The 18682-nt window shown below is 37.0% G+C and overlaps 1 protein-coding gene across 2 annotated transcripts in view; it reads left to right on the top strand.

The window, feature by feature from the left end:
* Positions 1 to 18682, top strand: part of ndst3 (N-deacetylase/N-sulfotransferase (heparan glucosaminyl) 3) — a 111690-nt gene that overhangs the window by 10769 nt on the left and 82239 nt on the right. For both annotated transcript variants that reach the window (XM_055158627.1, XM_020930478.2), the window contains exon 3: positions 15874 to 15961. In XM_055158627.1, the coding sequence (XP_055014602.1) occupies positions 15874 to 15961 (88 nt within the window). The remainder of the gene's footprint in view (positions 1 to 15873; positions 15962 to 18682) is intronic.

Here is an 18682-nt window from a genome sequence, read left to right as displayed (position 1 = left end):
GCCTCATGTTTGTCTTCCAATCTAACTGAATTAAACACATCATCTAGTAGTAGTAATAGTTCTAAATATTGGTTGCTGTCATTTCTATACTTTACTATGTCAATGTCACCGTTGGTCCCCATAATTCCACACTGATCAGCCTTATCTAACTTTATGTTTTGTTTTTTGTAATTTTGCCAAAATTGCATAAAGAAACTGTCATAGAAATGTAGACCATAGATGCTCCTCTAATTTTAACTGTTAAAATTCCCGGCACATTCGTGTTGTTTTGGTACACAGACAAAATGTGCCTACCTGGTCCAGAGGTGGCACCAAGTCGTTGTTTTGCAAATAAGTCTCACGTTTTTGACCTCAAGCCCAAGTCAAGTCCCAAGTCAAAGACAGGCAAGTCCAAGTTGAGTCTTGAGTCACTGGTCGATAAGTCCAAGTCAAGTCCAAGTCGTCTGCTTTGAGCTTCAAGAAATTTCAAGTCTTTAAACCAAAGTACCAAATATAGCTTCGATTTTTGCAATTTATATGATTTTTAAACTAAATTGTACTTAAAAAGTAATTTTTACATATGAGTATTTATGTAAGAGTTGTAGAAATGTCTTGTCAGGATCTTAGTGTGAATCATTATGGTCAGAATAGAGAGAATATATTACTGTAGTAAATTTGACGATACTACATCACAGTACTTCAGTTACATCCAAAGTAACAAACAGAGAAGTGGGATAGTTGTTTGTTATAGTTTGTTCCGGTAAAATTAAGCACTGCATGTATCAACTGTAAAGAGGAAAGTCTGTTTAAAAACACATTTTTAGGAAAAGTAAGTCTCCTCAAGTCACAGGGCTCAAGTCTGAGTCAAGTCCCAAGTTGTCGACCTTCAAGTCCAAGTCGAGTCCCAGGTCTTAGTCCATTTTATCAAGTCAAGTCTCAAGTACCTCAAAAAAAAAAAAAAAAAAAAAATAAAGTGCCTCAAGTGTGACTTGATTCCAAGTCACGACTTGCAAGTCCCCGCCTCTGCCTGGTACCGTACTTAACTCAGCAGGACAAATCTGTATTATGTAAATGTAATAACTGTTGAATCTATACTGTTCAAATATTTAACCAACTGTCGAGAAAGGGTGTATTCATTAAACTGTCTTTCATTTGGCAAGTCAAATAATTGCTTATTTGAAGGAGTCTAATCAAACATAAAGTGCAGTTTTAGCCTGTAGGATAAAACATACTGATCCAGTTAAGTTATTATGCAGATTATTATGCAGTGACCCTAACACAAGATTATAATAGAGAGTTGAGGATGTGAGTTGAAGTAGATAAGGGCTTGACTCATCGTTCAGTATATGAAAGCTGAAACAGTATATTTTGGGGGTTAATGTTTATTGTGTGTGCCATTTTTATGTATTAAGGTAAGGGGTCATCAGTCGGTTTCACTGCTATTTGGTATATTTGGTGTAATGCGCCAAATCCCGTAGGAAGAAGGGCAATAACATCTTTCCCCTTGATAAAATTCACCAAACATTCTCTTTATTCCAGCTTTACATTCTCGATCTTGGGAATCGTTGCCAACACAGAATGTATGTCTTCCTCTACATCCATCTCGACCGTTTTGTTTACTGTTGTGTTGTACCACAAAAGGGACCCAGACATGCGCTTGAGTTTGACCTCATGGGTTCACAGCTCTTCGCTGATCGGCCGGTGTGTGGTCTACAACTTCCGGGGGTTCTTGCAAACCATGTAGTGTATTTCAATTTCTGACCTAGTCGCTGGAGAGACATTAAATTGAGTGGAGGCACTAGGTGGCACCAGCCTGGGTAAGGTTTAGGTATAGAGGGTAGAATAATTAACTTCTATGACAAATTATTGGTTCGTTCTGCTATTATTTGTTACAATATATTTAAAAATGTGTTTACTGGCTTTGTGTCAGTGACTTTAAGTAGGTTCAGCAATATAATTTATCGCAGTATCTCTCTGTAGCGATATATCGTGACAGGTCTAAATAGTACAAGAGTAATACAAACCAATGGGAACTTATTACCGATTCCTGAAGTTCGTCTCTGTTTTTATCAATGGTAGACAGTGATAATAATAGACTCTATACATATACCTTTTTCCCAGAATGCATTACCTTGAAGTAGATGAAAGGTGCACTACTTCACCTAGTTGTCTCTATCAGTATGTTACATCTTTGCATCTTCAATACGTTACATCTTTTGAATGTTTAACAGCATGGCATCAAACTTATTTATCTTGAATCTTTTTATTCTATCAAGTGTTTGTATTTTAGGAAATACCTTCTTAGAGCATGCATTTTTACAGTAATCAGGGTCGCCTTTATACAAATCTGAGCTGGCCCTGGTGACGCTACCCATGTTTGTCTCTGTGTAGAAGATAAATAGAGAATTAGGTGGCGTACGTTCAAAAAATTACACCGTGCATCTTTATATTTTTGGTGTTTAACTGATACATTAATTAAACAACTTTTGCACCTCAGTGGATGTGGGACTTTCAGATTTAAATAGTGCAATTTTCAAGGGATTGTTTCTGGTCTGGATATTTCCACTCTCAAGCGCTTCCTGCATCTAATTAGTTCCCTTTACTTTCATTATCACTGCATTGTTATTATTAATGCTGCCTTAATCCTTTGCAAACAAGGATCCCAATAATTCCACCAACTCTTCATTTGGCTTCTTTAGCGGATTCATTACAACTTTCATTTTTTTCCTCCTAAATTAACTCCAGGAGCATGGCAATTAGGGATGTAACGATATCCAAATCTCTCGGCACGATATTTTCACGGTGTACATCTCATGGTATGATATTTATTGGATATTTTGTGGAGGCTAACGAAATTTTGAATATGCTTTTTACTTTTAAAATGCCTTGAAAAGACTTAAGCCAAAGAAGTAAGATATAAAAGTGCTTAAAACTGTTATTTCTTCATGTCATCTGCACTGAAATAGAGCAAAGGATCATGGTCTATGTAGTTCCCTATTCATTTAAGCAAAGAGATATGTAAATCGATATATTGTGATGGCCAACGATATTATTGTGATACTTTTGATGATACGATATCACAATATTTCGATTATTCTTACATGCTTAATAGCAATCACTGAATTTATGAATACTTAAAGTTGCACTGTTTGCTGTTTGCAGTATTCCTTTCTCAGTATAACATTAAGCATGTCTGTTCCCATGGTAACAGACAAAGGACGCCACCAGGTCAAGTTACAGGTCATATCTGCGGAGATGTTACTCAGCTTACAGCACGATGCATGTTTTTTTCGTTGAACTTATGAGCAATAAAAACACCTGTAACTGTATTAAATGTGAGATTTAAGTTTAACGTCATACTGTGGGCCATTCAAGGCAAATCAGTCAATGAAACTTTATTTATAGAGCGCTTTTTGTTCAAAAAATGCAACACAAAGCGTTTTACAGTGATTAAAAATGCACACACAAATGGTTAGTTCATAAGTAATTAAGTATGAAATAATTATGAGTAACTATTTACAGCACAGATGAAATAAGTGCAAGTTAAGTGCTAATTAAGATAGTAATTAAGTAGTTACTAAGCACGAATCATTATTAATTAAGTCTTTGTTTATTATGAATTAAGTCTTTGTTCATGCTTTATTAAGACTAAATAAGGTGTAGTTATTATAAAGTGTTACCAAAATAATCACACATTTCACAATCCCACATTTCAGTATCATCTCCACAAAAAATGACACAGTGCACCTTTAACGGAAGAAGTATTCTTTATGAATATAGTAGTCAGGCCAGAAATGGTAAGCGTAAGTGAATTGCTAGACTTTGCGTAAAGTGCTCCAGCGGCTCTGATTTGGCATGCAAGAATAGAAGTGAGACAGAAACCGGGAGTAAGCAAAAGGCAGACTGGCATTAACTGGTAAAGGGCTCATCAAATAGAGATGTGTGACCCAGTTAAATGTGCTGGTCTAGTACACATGTTAGATGCATAGATATATACTGCACACACACACACACACACACACACACGGGGGCGCAGTCAAGGAGAGGAAGCCAGATGTTTGACCTGGTTTAACGCAGAATTTCACCGCATTAAGTTACTCATTTTCTACTTGAATTGAAAATGACTTGAATAGATTTGACATTTTCACAACATCTTTACGTCTCATATCGGCAAATACTAAGAACAATTCGCCAATTTAGTACAATACAATGTGGTATTTGTGTAAGAAAACCCAAGCTGACCAACGCTATTTCTAATTTCCTAAGTAGTTTAAACACTGACTGTGGAGCCTCAGATATCAGATATCATCGACGATACTGAAACATTTGCCGGATCAGATATTGGCTTCCAAATATCGATTCAGCCGATATCGTGGTTGTACACTGAAATTGATGTAATAGACCTTTTTCACAACGTCCAGAAGTGCCGTGATGTCGGGTAAACATCACTTATGGTAATGCTTTTCTATTGCACAATGTCTGTGGAAATGTCTCGAGTTTTTTCCACCAACTTCATAAATCTGCCTGAAGAATTTATCCACAACTATCAAGGTAAGAAAGACGAAAAGTAAAGGTGAACAATGAATAGCATTAGTGAACTTCTCGTCAAAACTAACATTTTGGTCATGGAATAAACATATCTAAAAAGTAATTTGTTAATAAGCAACTTGTGAACTCAGACTGATTCTACAATTAAAATTAAAAAACGATTTCATGATGCAGATATCAGCATAGACAGAGATATTTGTGCCGTTTGATGTTCACAGATGACATGTCTCACATTTAACTGCACAAATCTCTATCTATGCTGATATCTACATCATGAAATCGATTTTTAATTTTAATTGTGGAATCAGTCTGAGTTCACAAATTACTTATGTTTTATTCATGACCTTTATGTTAGTTTTGCTCAGGAGTAGTTCACTAGTGCTCGTCGTTGTTCGCCTTTACGTTTTCGTCTTTCTTACCTTGATAGTTGTGGATAAATTCTTCATGAACAGAATATGTCCTTTGTCGACCTTGTTGGATGAAGATTTGGTGATGGGGCAGATTTATGAAGCTGTTGGAAAATACATGAGACATTTCCACAGATATTTTGCCATAGAAAAGCATTAACGTGAGTGAAGTTAACCCGATATCACTGCACTTCGGGCCTTTGTGAAAAAGGTCTATAAGACTTTTTACTGGGAGCAGTTAGAAGAGAAAGTCTCATAAACCTCTGTTTATACAAAGCTGTCCAGTACAATTTCATGAGTGATAAATAAAAACATGTGGATCAGTCTTATTTTATTTTTGCTTTAAAGAAATGCTTGCTGCTTTAAACCCATAGAATACAAATCGGTATAGGAGCAAAAAAACTGGATCATTGTATCCCTACTCACCACCTCCAACGATGTGTGTAAAACTCCGTAAGACACAAAAACAGCAATAAGAGCGCCCTGTTTGCTTTTTGTTATTGCTCCAACACAAACTGAAAAATCACAAACTCACCACACACCTCATCTTGGAGCCTAATGGAAGGGTTTCTGCCAGTTTTAGTATTTCTCGACAGGTATTAATGAAAAAAAGCTGTATTCAGGCACTTAGTGAGTAAACAACCATTAACACTATTGGACCATTAAACCTTTGCAACCTTTGAATAGATTTTTGTTCAGTAACAGAGAGAAAACAGTACTGTTGCTAGGTCTGCCACGATTTTAGAACACATTTGGAAGCACGATATATCACTGCAGAGAAATAAAACAATACGCGATAATATTGAAACAACTTTATGCTAAACCAGGATGATCCCGGCGAAACATTTTTAATATAGTCTGCTTTATCATTTCAAGGCATGAGCTGCAACAAATAAATAGCACAATGAGCCAATATTTAGACATAGAAGCTGATCATAGATACTTTGCAGCTCCTTGGGAATGTGATGCTTTGTCTGAAGCTTTTCAGGGGGTTCGGCGCCCATTCCGACATCCCTTCATGACGACATTCTTCTATTTAGACGTGCCGGTTTTCCAACACTATTTAGTATTGCTTTTCCGACGTGTCTTTTTCCTACCCAGAGCACGTCTCTCGCTGTTTTTCGATGTTCTTGATCGCAGCAACTATCAAGTCACACACAAAACCGACACACACAGAAGCCAACTTCATAACAATAAATATTTGTAGTCCATATTCTCGGACGTATTCTCTGATCAAGTGCTTTGCCCAAGTATAATAGGCTATCACATGAATATTTTTCATGTCGGAAAAGCGGAATGTTTGACAAATAGTAAAGTGCCTCTACTCTGACGAAGAAAAAAAAAAAGTTGAAATAGTGGGACGCTTGAAAAATAATGTTTGTGCCACTACTCCGACAATAAGACGTCAATGTCGGAATAGCAGCATGTAACCCTTTGTTAGACTGTAATTTGAGTTTTATTTTAACATAATCTGACCATAAAGAACTGAGTTAGTTCTTTGTGGTGAGATGATTTGTGCTGTTAAACAAGTCCCTCTCAAGTTTTCACATCCGGTTAGTGACTGCATATCAGAGGCGAGGAAATGTTTGATATTTCATGGTAATGTTTGATAATCACTTTCAATTCTGTTGTGGATGTTTCATTGTGTTTTAATTCATGTTTGAATCAAATGAATTTAATCCATGGTATTTAAATGTAATTTTTATTTAAAAAAAATTATGGACAGTGATAATATTGCCTCTTCTGACTCCTACTTTTTGTCTAGTGTGTGCTTTTTTAATTTTTTTTATTGTTATGTTATATGTGCAAAAAAAAAAAAAAAAATAATAATAATAATAATAAAAATAAAAAATACAGTCCCAAACTAGATAGCATTAGCCCCAGCAGTTTTTCATTTAGTCATTTTCACCTTTTTTTTATCTTAAAACTTTTTTTTTTTTTGGCTCTGTTTCCAAATGTGTGCATTGTGTCTCCATGGTAACTGCAGAACGTTCAGAACACCCCCAGCGTGACGTCTCTGCAAGTGTCATTTCAACCCTCCACGCCGAAAATCTTATCGTAGTACAACTAAAATAACAAAACATTTCCAAATTTTGAAAAGAAATTGCATGTGATGAATACTGAGCCCCAAAATAGATTGTTCCAGTTTTTATATTGTACTGTAAGTTGATATATAGTAATTATCGTGACAGGTCTAACCATTACAATAGGGAATGTAACAGATTATGAATGTAATGATGTCCAAATTTCTCGATGTGATACTTGCACGATATATACATGTCATGGTACGATTTTTATTGCTATATTGTGTGGAGGTCAAACTGATATCATCAAAGTTCTCACAATAATATAATGGACCATCACAATATATGGAATTACAAGTCTCTATGCTTAAATTAAGAGTTATGATGCAGCAATAGCTAAAAAAAAGACAGAGGGAACTACATAGACCAGGGGTGTCAAACTCATTTTGGTCCGGGGGCCGTATCCAGCCTACTTTGATCCCAAAGGGGCCGGATCAGAAAACTCATGTCATATAAACCCCAAAAATAACAATAAGTTCAAATATTTGTGCAGAGAAACACAAATCTATTACAGAAATCTTTTTTAATTGATGAACTCTTTCTTTTACAAAATATTATAATATTATGAACAACCTGAAACTTTAAGAAAAATTAAATTTCAACACAATGTTTTAACATGAACTTGTATGCAAATAGGAATAAGTGAATTTTTCTCATTTTGGACATTTTTCTGATGAGGGTGTCAACACGGTCAACAGTCAAAACGATCGTCCTTTAAGAGCGTTTGGAAAGAGACAAGTCTTCATTTGTGCTGCTCTGGTGGGAGGGGCCACGTACAGAGACGCTGGAGATGCTGCTATGCTGAGCGGTGAAGAAAATTACCAATATTTTAATAGAAAATAAAATTAAAATATTTTAGTAGAAAATCACCCAAGGGCCACATTAAAGGTCTTGGAGGGCCGGATGTGGCCCCCTGGCCTTATGTTTGACACCTGTGACATAGACCATGATCCTTTGTTTCATTTCAATGTAGACTACATGGAGAAATAACAGTTCTAAGCACTTTTGAGTCTTATTTTTTATTTTTTATTAAGTCTTGTCAAGGCATTTTAAGAGGAAAAAGCAGCCTATTCACAGTTTGTTTTGTTTTTTTCCTCCACAAAATATCGCAATAAATATCGTACCGTGAGATGTATATCATGAAAATATTGTACCGAGAGATTTGGATATTGTTACATCGTTTCCCACGATCGCAATAACCGTGAGGTTCGTACCGTGACAATATCGTATCGTGAGACTTGGATATCGTTACACCCCTAGTGAATATGCAACTTTTTTCTTTTAAAATGCTTTGACAAGACTCAAGATTCAAAAGTGCTGAGTTTTTTTGCTATATTGCTGCACTATAGCTTGTGAGACTTGTAATTCAATATACTGTGATGGTCCATGGTATTATTGTGAGACCTCTGACGATACATTATCACGATATTTTGGTTATTGTTGCATCCCTGTGACAGATTGGTTTACGGTGGTATGATGCTGGGAGGAGGATTGTGAATGCCAGTGGATGCCAGCTGTTCCGATGCCATCCTCCCATCTGTTTGAACCCCAACATCTGAGTGACTGGCGCCTTACCTACCACTTACTTCAGCGCACGCACAAACACACACACGCGCACACACAAACACACACACTGGCGCTACTTCTGACACCCGCAGTATTAAGCAGCGGTAGGACTGGGCAGGAGAATCAGCCCTATTGCTTACAACTAATCCCGGTTACCTTCATCGTTGGATCACTATTCCAAAGTCTCCTGCTAAGATAATCTCGTTTATGTACACAAACAGCGTGTTATGGCCCATTTGAAAACCAGCCTGCACTATGATGTGTACACTTTGGCTTCATATTGCTTAAAGATTTTCATTTTACCCCCCTCAATCTGGCAACATTATCCTTTAGAAAAAAGTAGTAGCAGCAGGAGGGAGTTTGTCTCTTGCAGTAAGTGCTAGGGTTTTGTCACCGGCGCTGTGTATTTCGGCCCTGTATTGTTGAATGAGGAACTGTTGGTTGTAGTTTGTATTGCAGTTTGCCTTCGGTATTCTCTCCCCAAGGTACAGAGCAGAAATGAAAAAGTAAAATAAAAAACATTAAACATCTCTACTTTAGCCACAACGAAATCCTAGAATTTACGATGCATTAAAGATGCCACTTTTTTGGTGCTTTGCTTTATTTAGAATTTATTATTATTAGGAATGTAACAATAACTGAAATATAGTAATATAATATTGTCAAGTGTCTCTCAATAATAACGTGGACCATCACAATATATTGAATTACACGTTTCTCTGCTTAAATGTATTGTTTTGGTGCAGCAATAGCTAAAAAAAAACAAAGGGAACCCCAACCCCCCAGGCCCGGGGATCAGTACCGGGCCGTGGGTTCCTGTACGTCACGCGGACCGTCCCTCCTCCTGTACGTCACGCGGGCCACACCTCTAAACCAGGACTAAAACCAGGTCTAAAACAGGACTAAAACAGGTCTAAAACCAGGTCTAAAACAGGACTAAAACCAGGTCTAAATTAGGTCTAAAACCGAGTTTAAATCAGGTCTAAATCAGGTCTAAAACTGGTCTAAAACAGGTCTAAAACAGAACTAAAACAGGTCTAAAACAGGTCTAAAACAGGACTAAAACAGGTCTAAATCAGGTCTAAAACAGCTCTAAAACCAGGTCTAAAACAGGACTAAAAACGGGTTTAAAACAGGTCTAAAACAGGACTAAAACAGGTCTAAATCAGGTCTAAAACAGGACTAAAACAGCTCTAAAACCAGGTCTAAAACAGGACTAAAAAACGGGTTTAAAACAGGTCTAAAACAGGACTAAAACAGGTCTAAATTAGATTTAAAACAGGGTCTAAGACAGGTCTAAAACAGGACTAAAACAAGTCTAAATTAGGTCTAAAACCAGGTCTAAATCAGGTCTAAATCAGGCCTAAAACAGGTTCAAAACAGGTCTAAAAAAGGACTAAAACATTATTTTGGTCCGTGAAATTTTGTCGAATACAAAACCAGTCCATGGCGCAAAAAAGGATGGGGACCACTGACATAGACCATAATCCTTTGCTTTGTTTTGGTGCAAACTGCCTGAAGAAATAAGTGTTCTAAGCACTTTTAAATCTTAGTTCTTTGGATAAAGTCTTATCAATGCCTCTTAAGAAGAAAAAGTTGCATATTCACAATTTTGTTAGACTCCCCAAAATATTGTATTATTGTGAAAACATCGTACTGAGAGATTTGGATATCGTTACATCCTTAATTATTACCATTTATATGTTTTTTTCTTCGTTATTTTATTATATTGTGGTTATATTTGTCCAAATAATTTCCCTTGTGGATCAATAAAGTTTGTCTAAGTCGTAAAATGTTCCCTGGTATGACATTAAACATCTAGCATTTATTCATTATGGGTGTTTGTATTGCTCAAAAATACAACAACTCCTTCTGTGAATAGGGGCGACTCTCCACAGATCTGAACTGTAATGTGGCGTAGTGCTGTCATGTGCTTGTCTCCCTTGTGATAGACAGGTTTAGTCTATCCTGTGGAACATTCTAGACAAATAACATTTCTATGGAGACATCAAGCGGCGAACCCTCCAATAGAAAGGTTACACAGTGCAGCTTAGACCATAGAAAGCTGTACAGACAGATAAAATGTTGTATCTTTTTAGTATAGCGGCTGAGAAGACTGTTTGGGTGTGTGTGTGTGTTTGAGGATTTGTCCCTTTTAGATGTCCTTGGCTTTTATCTGTGGATCTCAATGGGGCTGTTGAAAATGGGCTTATATTATTTTACCATTTCCTTTTGGTTTTGCACGATTTGGGCTTTGGCTTACTGTCTTTAAATGATGAATACTCTCATTATGTCTGCTCTGGTTTAGTGGTCCTTTACAAGTTTTGAATTAAAATGGATAACCAAATGATAACTGTGCCTCGGTGCAATGTAATTTTTAAAGGGCCCATTTTTTTCTGATCTATGTCTGATCTATGTTATAATGTTGTTTCCCCATCACAAACATACCTGGAGTTTTGTTTTGCTTTATTCACACATATTTAACACACAAACTCTACATCTCAAACAGAAAACACTCTATTTTACCTTGGGATGTCATGTGATAATACAGCAGCTGCTCCACTGTGTTTTTTTTTAAACTCCATACACCTTCACTAAAAATATTTGGATGATTTCAGCTTTGGAATTGCCAATCTCCACTAAACTAACGATAAAAGGAAGCTGTTAACTTCACAGATATCGCAAAGTGGAACAGAACATTTTGAGCTTTGAAGATGTAGAACAGGAGTGTCAAACTCAAATTCACAGAGGGCCGAAATTAAAAAACCGGTCTAAGTCATTGGCCAAACTAAATATTTATTTCAACAACATCTGCATATTTATCTTCTTTCGAGATATGTAATGTTAAACCTTTTCTATTAAAGCAAATGGAAATATCACAATAAATATACCGTGATATGTATATCATGAAAATATCATACAGAGAGATTTGGATATTGTTACATCGTGAGCCTCCCTGTCATATCATGAGCTTTCCCATGATATCGCAATAAATATCATACCGTGATGATATCGTATCGTGAGACTTGGATATTGTTACACCCCTCGTGAATTTGCAACTTTGGTTCTGTCATAAATCAAAATATTAAGATTTAAAAGTGCTCAGTAATGGTTATTTCTTCATATAATCGGTAATGAAACTGAGCAAAGGATCATGGTCTATGTAGTTTCCTGAGTTTTTTCACTATATTGCTGCACTATAGCTTGTGAGACCCGTGATATTATTGTGAGAGCTTTGACGATACGATATCATGATATTTCGGTTATTGTTACACCCCTATAACAGTTTGGTTTATGGTGGTATGATGCTGGGAGGAGGATTGTGAATACCAGCTGTTCCGAACAACATCTGCATATTTCTCTTCTTTTGAGATATGTAATGTTAAACCTTTTCTATTAAAGCAAATGTTTAATAATAGTTTTGCTTAAACATTGAATCCTGAAGAAGCATAATATAAAATTATAACAGAATTTTAAATAAATAATGTCTCTGTAGCCGGCGGGCCAGTTATAATACATATTTGATATGATCTCGCGGGCCGAATATAATTATATCGTGGGCCAAATTTTGCCCCCGGGCCTGAGTTTGACATGTCTGATATAGAGAGACTAATAATAAAGTGTTACTCATGCAACGCTAGCTATGTTTCTGATGAGATGATGATAACAATATTATAAAATGGCTAAACGCTCACAAGAGTCAATTTGGTCTAATTAGGACCTTTAAAGAGTCAACAGGGGAGTTGGTTTATGTTTTGATTGACAACCATCCTTAGATTAACAATGATATCTTTTTTAAACATCCTGTATTTTTGAATATTTTAAAACTCATGCCGTAATTTACATATATGTATCAGAAGTTTACAAAACTGCACATATTGCATATATTCGTACAAGTAAAATTACGATATCACATCTGCCGTTTTTCATCTCTGTTTGATCACACTGCCAGAGACGGTTTAACATTTATTTCCTTCTTTGTTTTCACATCGACTCACTTAATGTCAGTATTTTCCAAAATTGTTTTCTGAATGCATAACAACCTGCCATTCCTGTCAAGTACCTCTATAAGAGATCTTACTAATGTCGGTGTAAATGATGATTATAAGAACAGCACGCAGAGAAATAAAGGCGTAAGATGTTAAAATGACAGCTGGAGGTTTCCTGAGGAGACTTATATCTCCACAAACACTAGCACTGGCCACCCCTGCTTAGACCCCTGCACTCAAATGGTCTTTTAAATGTTTTAAACCCTCCATTCCTGTCAAGTACATCTCTTAAAGCAATATCTAGCTAATATAAAATGACTTAAATCAAGAACATTTTACTTTATTTGAGTAGACTCGAGTAAAATTATACCAATGGATTACGTGTGTTTTTCTTAAATCACAATTCACACACTATATATAACAGATTGTCTTTTAAATGTATTGCAACCTGCCATTCCTGTCAAGTACCTCTCTTAGTCATACTGCTACCCGTGTAAATGATGATTATAAGAACAGTACAAGGAAGATAAAGGTGTTAAATGTTAGGATGACAGCTGGAGGTCTTGCTATATCTCCACAAACACTAGGCCTGGCCACCCTTGCTTAGACCCCTGCACGGCTGCCCACTTCCCCGCTATGCACATCAAGGCCCTGGAATACAAATGAGCTGTTTAAACGAATCCGGCACCCTCTTGGACACAAACCTGCACCGGCTCCCACAGATAGCACACGCACGTTAATAATGCATTTGGACCAAGAGCATCGGGGAATGTATATTGAGTTACCATGCAAAGCACTCAGCTACAAACTTAATTTTATTCTTAAGTCCTTTGAATCCTCACATTTGGGGCCCGTGCGCGTGTGTGTGTGCGTGTTAAGATGTAGAGGAAGTGGTAAGAGGGGAGACAGGGGATCAGATTAGGGAGCGGTGCACATCTGTCAGTACGCTGCCATCTTCCACACCATTAGATTAGGCCTAATGAAGACAATGCAGTGTGTTGATGTGCGTGTTTGTGTAACTGGAGCATACGGATAAGGTGAGAGGATGGAGGTGGATGGACCATTGGAACCACTAGAGTCAGCTCTCTAAAATCTGTTAAATGCGGCGTGTCTGAGATGCCCCACTAAAGCGGCAAATCACAGGCACATTCTCTTAATATTCCCCAGTTTTCAAAATAAACAAATTTCGCCAGCGCAAACAGTGCAAAGTGCAGCGATGGCAAGAAGATGGTTTGTGCGAGAGAGATGCAAGAGTTGTAGACGGGTGAGTGAGAGATGGCGAGAGAGAGAGAGAGAGAGAGAGAGAGAGAGAGAGAGAGGTGGCGAGAGAGAGAGAGAGAGAGAGAGAGAGAGAGAGAGAGAGAGAGAGAGAGAGAGAGAGATCTTTCCACTGTGCTGCTTCAGCCTTCCTTTCAAATTAGAACAGAGCCGTCTCCAGAGAATGTGACATTTTCACGGAGCGAGCCAGCGAGAGATGGAGGTTGAGAGGGGGAGAGGAGGAGAGGGGGCGAGGGGGGGAGAGGAGGAGGAGGGGGGGGGGGGCAGAGGGATGGAGGGCGCGGGCTTCGGTTAGTGTTAAGGCCGGATGGAGAGAGTGATGAGAGGAAGAGTGTGAGTGTGTACGGGGAGGGTGGGGCTATTAGTCCACCCTCCAGAGGCTACTAATGCACTGACCTTCATTAACTGGCATTACTGTTGGTGTGTGAGAGTGTGTGTGCGCCTCTCTTTAGTTAACAGTCATTACAGAGTCTTTGTTTAAAGGCCAGTAAACTAATGAAGCTGTTAAATAAAGTGAAGAAATCCTGATTTGACTATCGGAAACACAGACTTTAAGTGTCATCAAAAGTCAATGGGATACGCTTCTTGGACACAAGTCAAAATTGCCTTTTTTACTGTTACTTTGAAACCATTGTGCCCTCATTGAAAACTATTAATACTCCACTAATGGAAAATTAGAACATTAAAAGTACAGCTAGGTGGTAGTTGTGGAGGTGTTTCTGAAGTAAGGTTTAATTGAAATGTAGATTCAGTCATCTCTCATCGTCAATGATCAGTCAGGGTCTCTTTAATCGAGTTGGCTACAGCTAATCCTTTAAACTTTGTAAAAAAGAAGAAGGAATATAATAATAGTAACGATTATGTAGAAGAGCTTTTAATGTTTAACCTTTTTCTCTATGATTCACTGTTTTTATCTTTCCTGTTTTATTTGTTTATTGCTCTTTTGACTCTGTAATATGGAAAACATCTTTGAGTGTCCTGAAAAGCGCTATATAAATAAAATGTTATTATTATTCTTATATATCTGTATTTAGTATTTTAAAGGTGCTATGTCACTTTTTGTTTGAAGCAATCACCTGTTTGTTTCTATGGATATGTTATTTCTCTGGCTAAATGTTCCATAATAAGACATTAAACAGCTTTACCTTACATTTATTCAGCTACAGGTGGTTTTATAGCTCAAAAATACAATACAAACAGGTCAAACTCAGGCCCAGGGTCCAAATTTGGCCCGTGATAATTATATTTGGTCCACAAGATGTTTTAGTGCTGGCCGGCTGGCTACAGATAGGCGATAGAGACATTATTTATATAAAATGTTGTTATTATTTTATATTATGCTTCTTCTGGATTCATTGTTTAAACAGAACTATTAGTAAATGTTTATTTTAATAAGAAATGGTTTAACATTACATATCTCGAAAGAAGAGAAAACATGCAGATGTTGTGGAAATTTTTCAGTAAATATTTTGTTTGTCCCATGACTTTGTCCAAGTTTTTAATTTTTGACCCTCTGTGAATTTGAGTTTGACACCCCTCATCTAGAAAAACAGACATTCTGACTGTGAGGGGGGGTCGCCTCTCCACAGATCTGACCTGTAACTTGGTCTGGTTTGCTCTCCATGAAGATAGAAATATTTAATGCCAGACAAAGAAATAATATCTCCATGGAGAAAAGCATTTGACGCACTCTCTCTCCAAAAACTTACAGAATGCACCTTTAAATTTTATATGACAACATAAAACTAAATTCAAAATCGAGGTCGTTCAAAACGGAGCTCTACTTTGCAATGTTCCCAGGTAAACAAAGTGTACTTTTACGACCCCATTCTGTAATTGAGAAGATGTAAAATGAAGTACTGCATACAATCGACATAAATAACAACGCAGATTTGTTTCTTCTCATTTAAAATGGTTGGCAAAGTTCCCACACATGCAGCATATGTTTTGTATTTTACTGAAATAGTGTATACTGTAAATAGCAGACATTCTCAGCACTGATGTTTGTTTATCTGTCCGCAGGCTCTCCTTGAAACTCAGAAACAGCTGCGTTCTCAGATCTCCAACTTTACCTTCAACTTGGGCTTCTCTGGGAAGTTTTACCACACAGGTGCAGTATGCTCAGTTTTATCTTCTCTACTTCTAACTCTGTAAATGGTTCCTCTCAATCTATCGGACCACAAGGGATTTTTTTTTTTTTTTTAATCGATAAACTGAGGTCAATAAGGAGTATCTCAAGATTTGATTTATTTTAACGTTACAATTCTAACTTGACTAAAAATCATGTGGATCATCTAAAATAGAATGTGTGAAAAGATGTGTTATTCTAGCAGTACGATTTAACATTAAAGGTCCTATATTACACCAAATTCTCGTGAGCTTTACGTCTTGTTATAATGTGGTTATCTCCTTAAAAACAGACCTGTTCTGTTTCATTCACACGTTTGAATAACCCTTTATTATTAATCTGTGTACAGTGTTTCCCACAGTGGAGATTCTGTTTTGCGAGGAGTCACGTGGCCTGATTTATTAGCTGGTTTCACATTGTGGAAACCGTCTGACCTCGCAGCATTAGGATTCGTTCGCTTGTTGATAGGCGGGTACTTTTTTTATTTAACCAGTCGCTGCTATTTGGCCATGACATATGTAATGTGCCAAATCCCGTAGGAAGAAGGGCAATAACGTCTTTCCCCTTGATAATATTCACCAAACATTCTCTTTGTTTCGGCTTAAAATCCTCGAACTCAGGAATCATTGCCAACACAGAATGTATGGCTTCATCTACATCCATCTAGAACCGCTTTGTTTATTGTCGTGCTGTATGACAAAAGGGACCCAGATAGGGGCTTGAGTTTGACGTCATGGCTTCACAAGTCTACAACTTCCAGGGTTCTTGCAAACCGTCTAGTGTATTCCGATTTATGACCTAGTCGCTGGAGAGAAATGAAATTGAGCAGAGGCACTAGGTGGCGCCAGCCTGGCTAAACAAGTGGCCCCCACCTTAACTATAAAATGCTGCAGGAAACACTGGTCTACATCTCAAAAGCTCAAAATGCTCCTGCGATGTCATACAGTGATAGTAGAGATTGACAATTCCAGGTCTGAAATCACCCAAATTATTCTAGTGAAGGTGTATGGAGTTTAAAAACACAGTGGAGCACTCCCTCTATTACCACATGACATCAAAAAGTGTTTTCAGTATTGTGATATAGATCTGAAAATAGGGTAATATAGGCTGTTTAATAGTATCACTGTATTAGAATATTTTTACTTCAAATTAAGTACAGACATTGGATCTTCAGTAGCCCGGTTTAATGATGCTTCATTCAGACTAAAAACAGTGTCTTGTTGCCAGGATTTACAAATACTACACCATATTTCATACACAATTAACACATCTTAAATGATCGTGACCTCAAACGCGCCCCCACAAATGCATAATGTGAAAACAATTATTCTTAACAACAACTATTTGAAAAAAAAGAAAAAAAAAATACACAAAAACAGCAATGTGTGTTTTTTTATAATCATGTAAAATTATGATATAATTGCCAAAAATAATGACCTTTAATGACCTGACACTCGGATAAAGCTCTCAAGACCTCCTACAGTCAGTAAAAGCAGAAGGCAAATTTCCCTAGAAGAAAATAGTATTTATTAAATGTACTACAGCATTCATTTAAAATACATTTATAGTATATTTAAACGTACACTGTGTAACATTTCTAGTGGAGGGTTTGCCACCTGCTTGTCTCCATGGAGATGTCATTGCTTTGTCCAGAATGTTCCACAGTATAGATTTAACCCTATCTATCACGAAGGAGACACGCTTACAGGGTTACAGCTCTACGCTCCATTACTATTCAGATCTGCGGAGAGGCGCTCCTATTCACAGAAGGAATTATTTTATGTTTGAGCAATAGAAACACCTGTAATGAAATGCTAGATGGAATTGTTTAAAGTTATACCATGGAACATTCCAGGTAAAGCAATAACATCTCCATGGAGACAAGCAGGTAGCACTAGAAAAGTTTTTTGTTGTTGTTGTTGGAGTTTTTTTTTCATTAACGAAGATGAAAGCAGCCACATACAGTTCATATCCATTCTATTCCTGGTTCTTTTTACAGAATAGATTTTCACACAATTTCTACAAGAATGTTTATGACTTCTGACGTATTATTGCAATTTTTTACGCTCTGTGGTTAGCGAGGGCAGATAGTATTGATTTTCTTAATAACAAAGATGAATTTCAAATAATGAGAAAAATCTTTTTTTTCACATATAGTAAGTGAAATGAAAGGTGATAGTGCAGAGTGTATCGCCGTGGTAACACACAGAAGACCCATTTAGATCACGTGAAGATGTATTCTATGTATTGTTACGACATAATTTTAACATTGATTTATCGTTTAATACATGAAAGCTAGGACAATATATTTTGAGGCACAATATTTATCATGTGAACATGTGTGTGTATAGCCAGGAGGTTCCTGCTATTTTTAAAGGTCCTATATTACGCAAACTGACTCTTGTGAGCTTTAAATCATGTTACAATTCTGTTTCCTCATCAAAAACATACATGGAGCCGTGTTTTGTTCATTCTCGCATGTTTGAGTAACGCTTTATTATTAGTCTGTCTAACTCCAAACCTCAGAATGCTGTGTTCCACCTTGTGATGTCATGTAGTGGTAGCATTTAAGTTAAATGTGTCTTACGTTTACTTCAGTATGACTGGCAGTTCCTTGCTGCAATTAGCCAAATGATTCTTGTGAAGGTGTATGGCAGGAGTGTCAAACTCAAATTCACAGAAGGCCAAAATTAAAAACTGGGA

This window comes from Boleophthalmus pectinirostris, unplaced genomic scaffold, assembly GCF_026225935.1.
Source record: "Boleophthalmus pectinirostris isolate CB_2022bp ecotype Guang Dong unplaced genomic scaffold, ASM2622593v1 HiC_scaffold_22, whole genome shotgun sequence".
NCBI classification, from domain to species: domain Eukaryota; kingdom Metazoa; phylum Chordata; class Actinopteri; order Gobiiformes; family Gobiidae; genus Boleophthalmus; species Boleophthalmus pectinirostris.
This window is presented reverse-complemented; position numbering and strand designations above follow the sequence as displayed.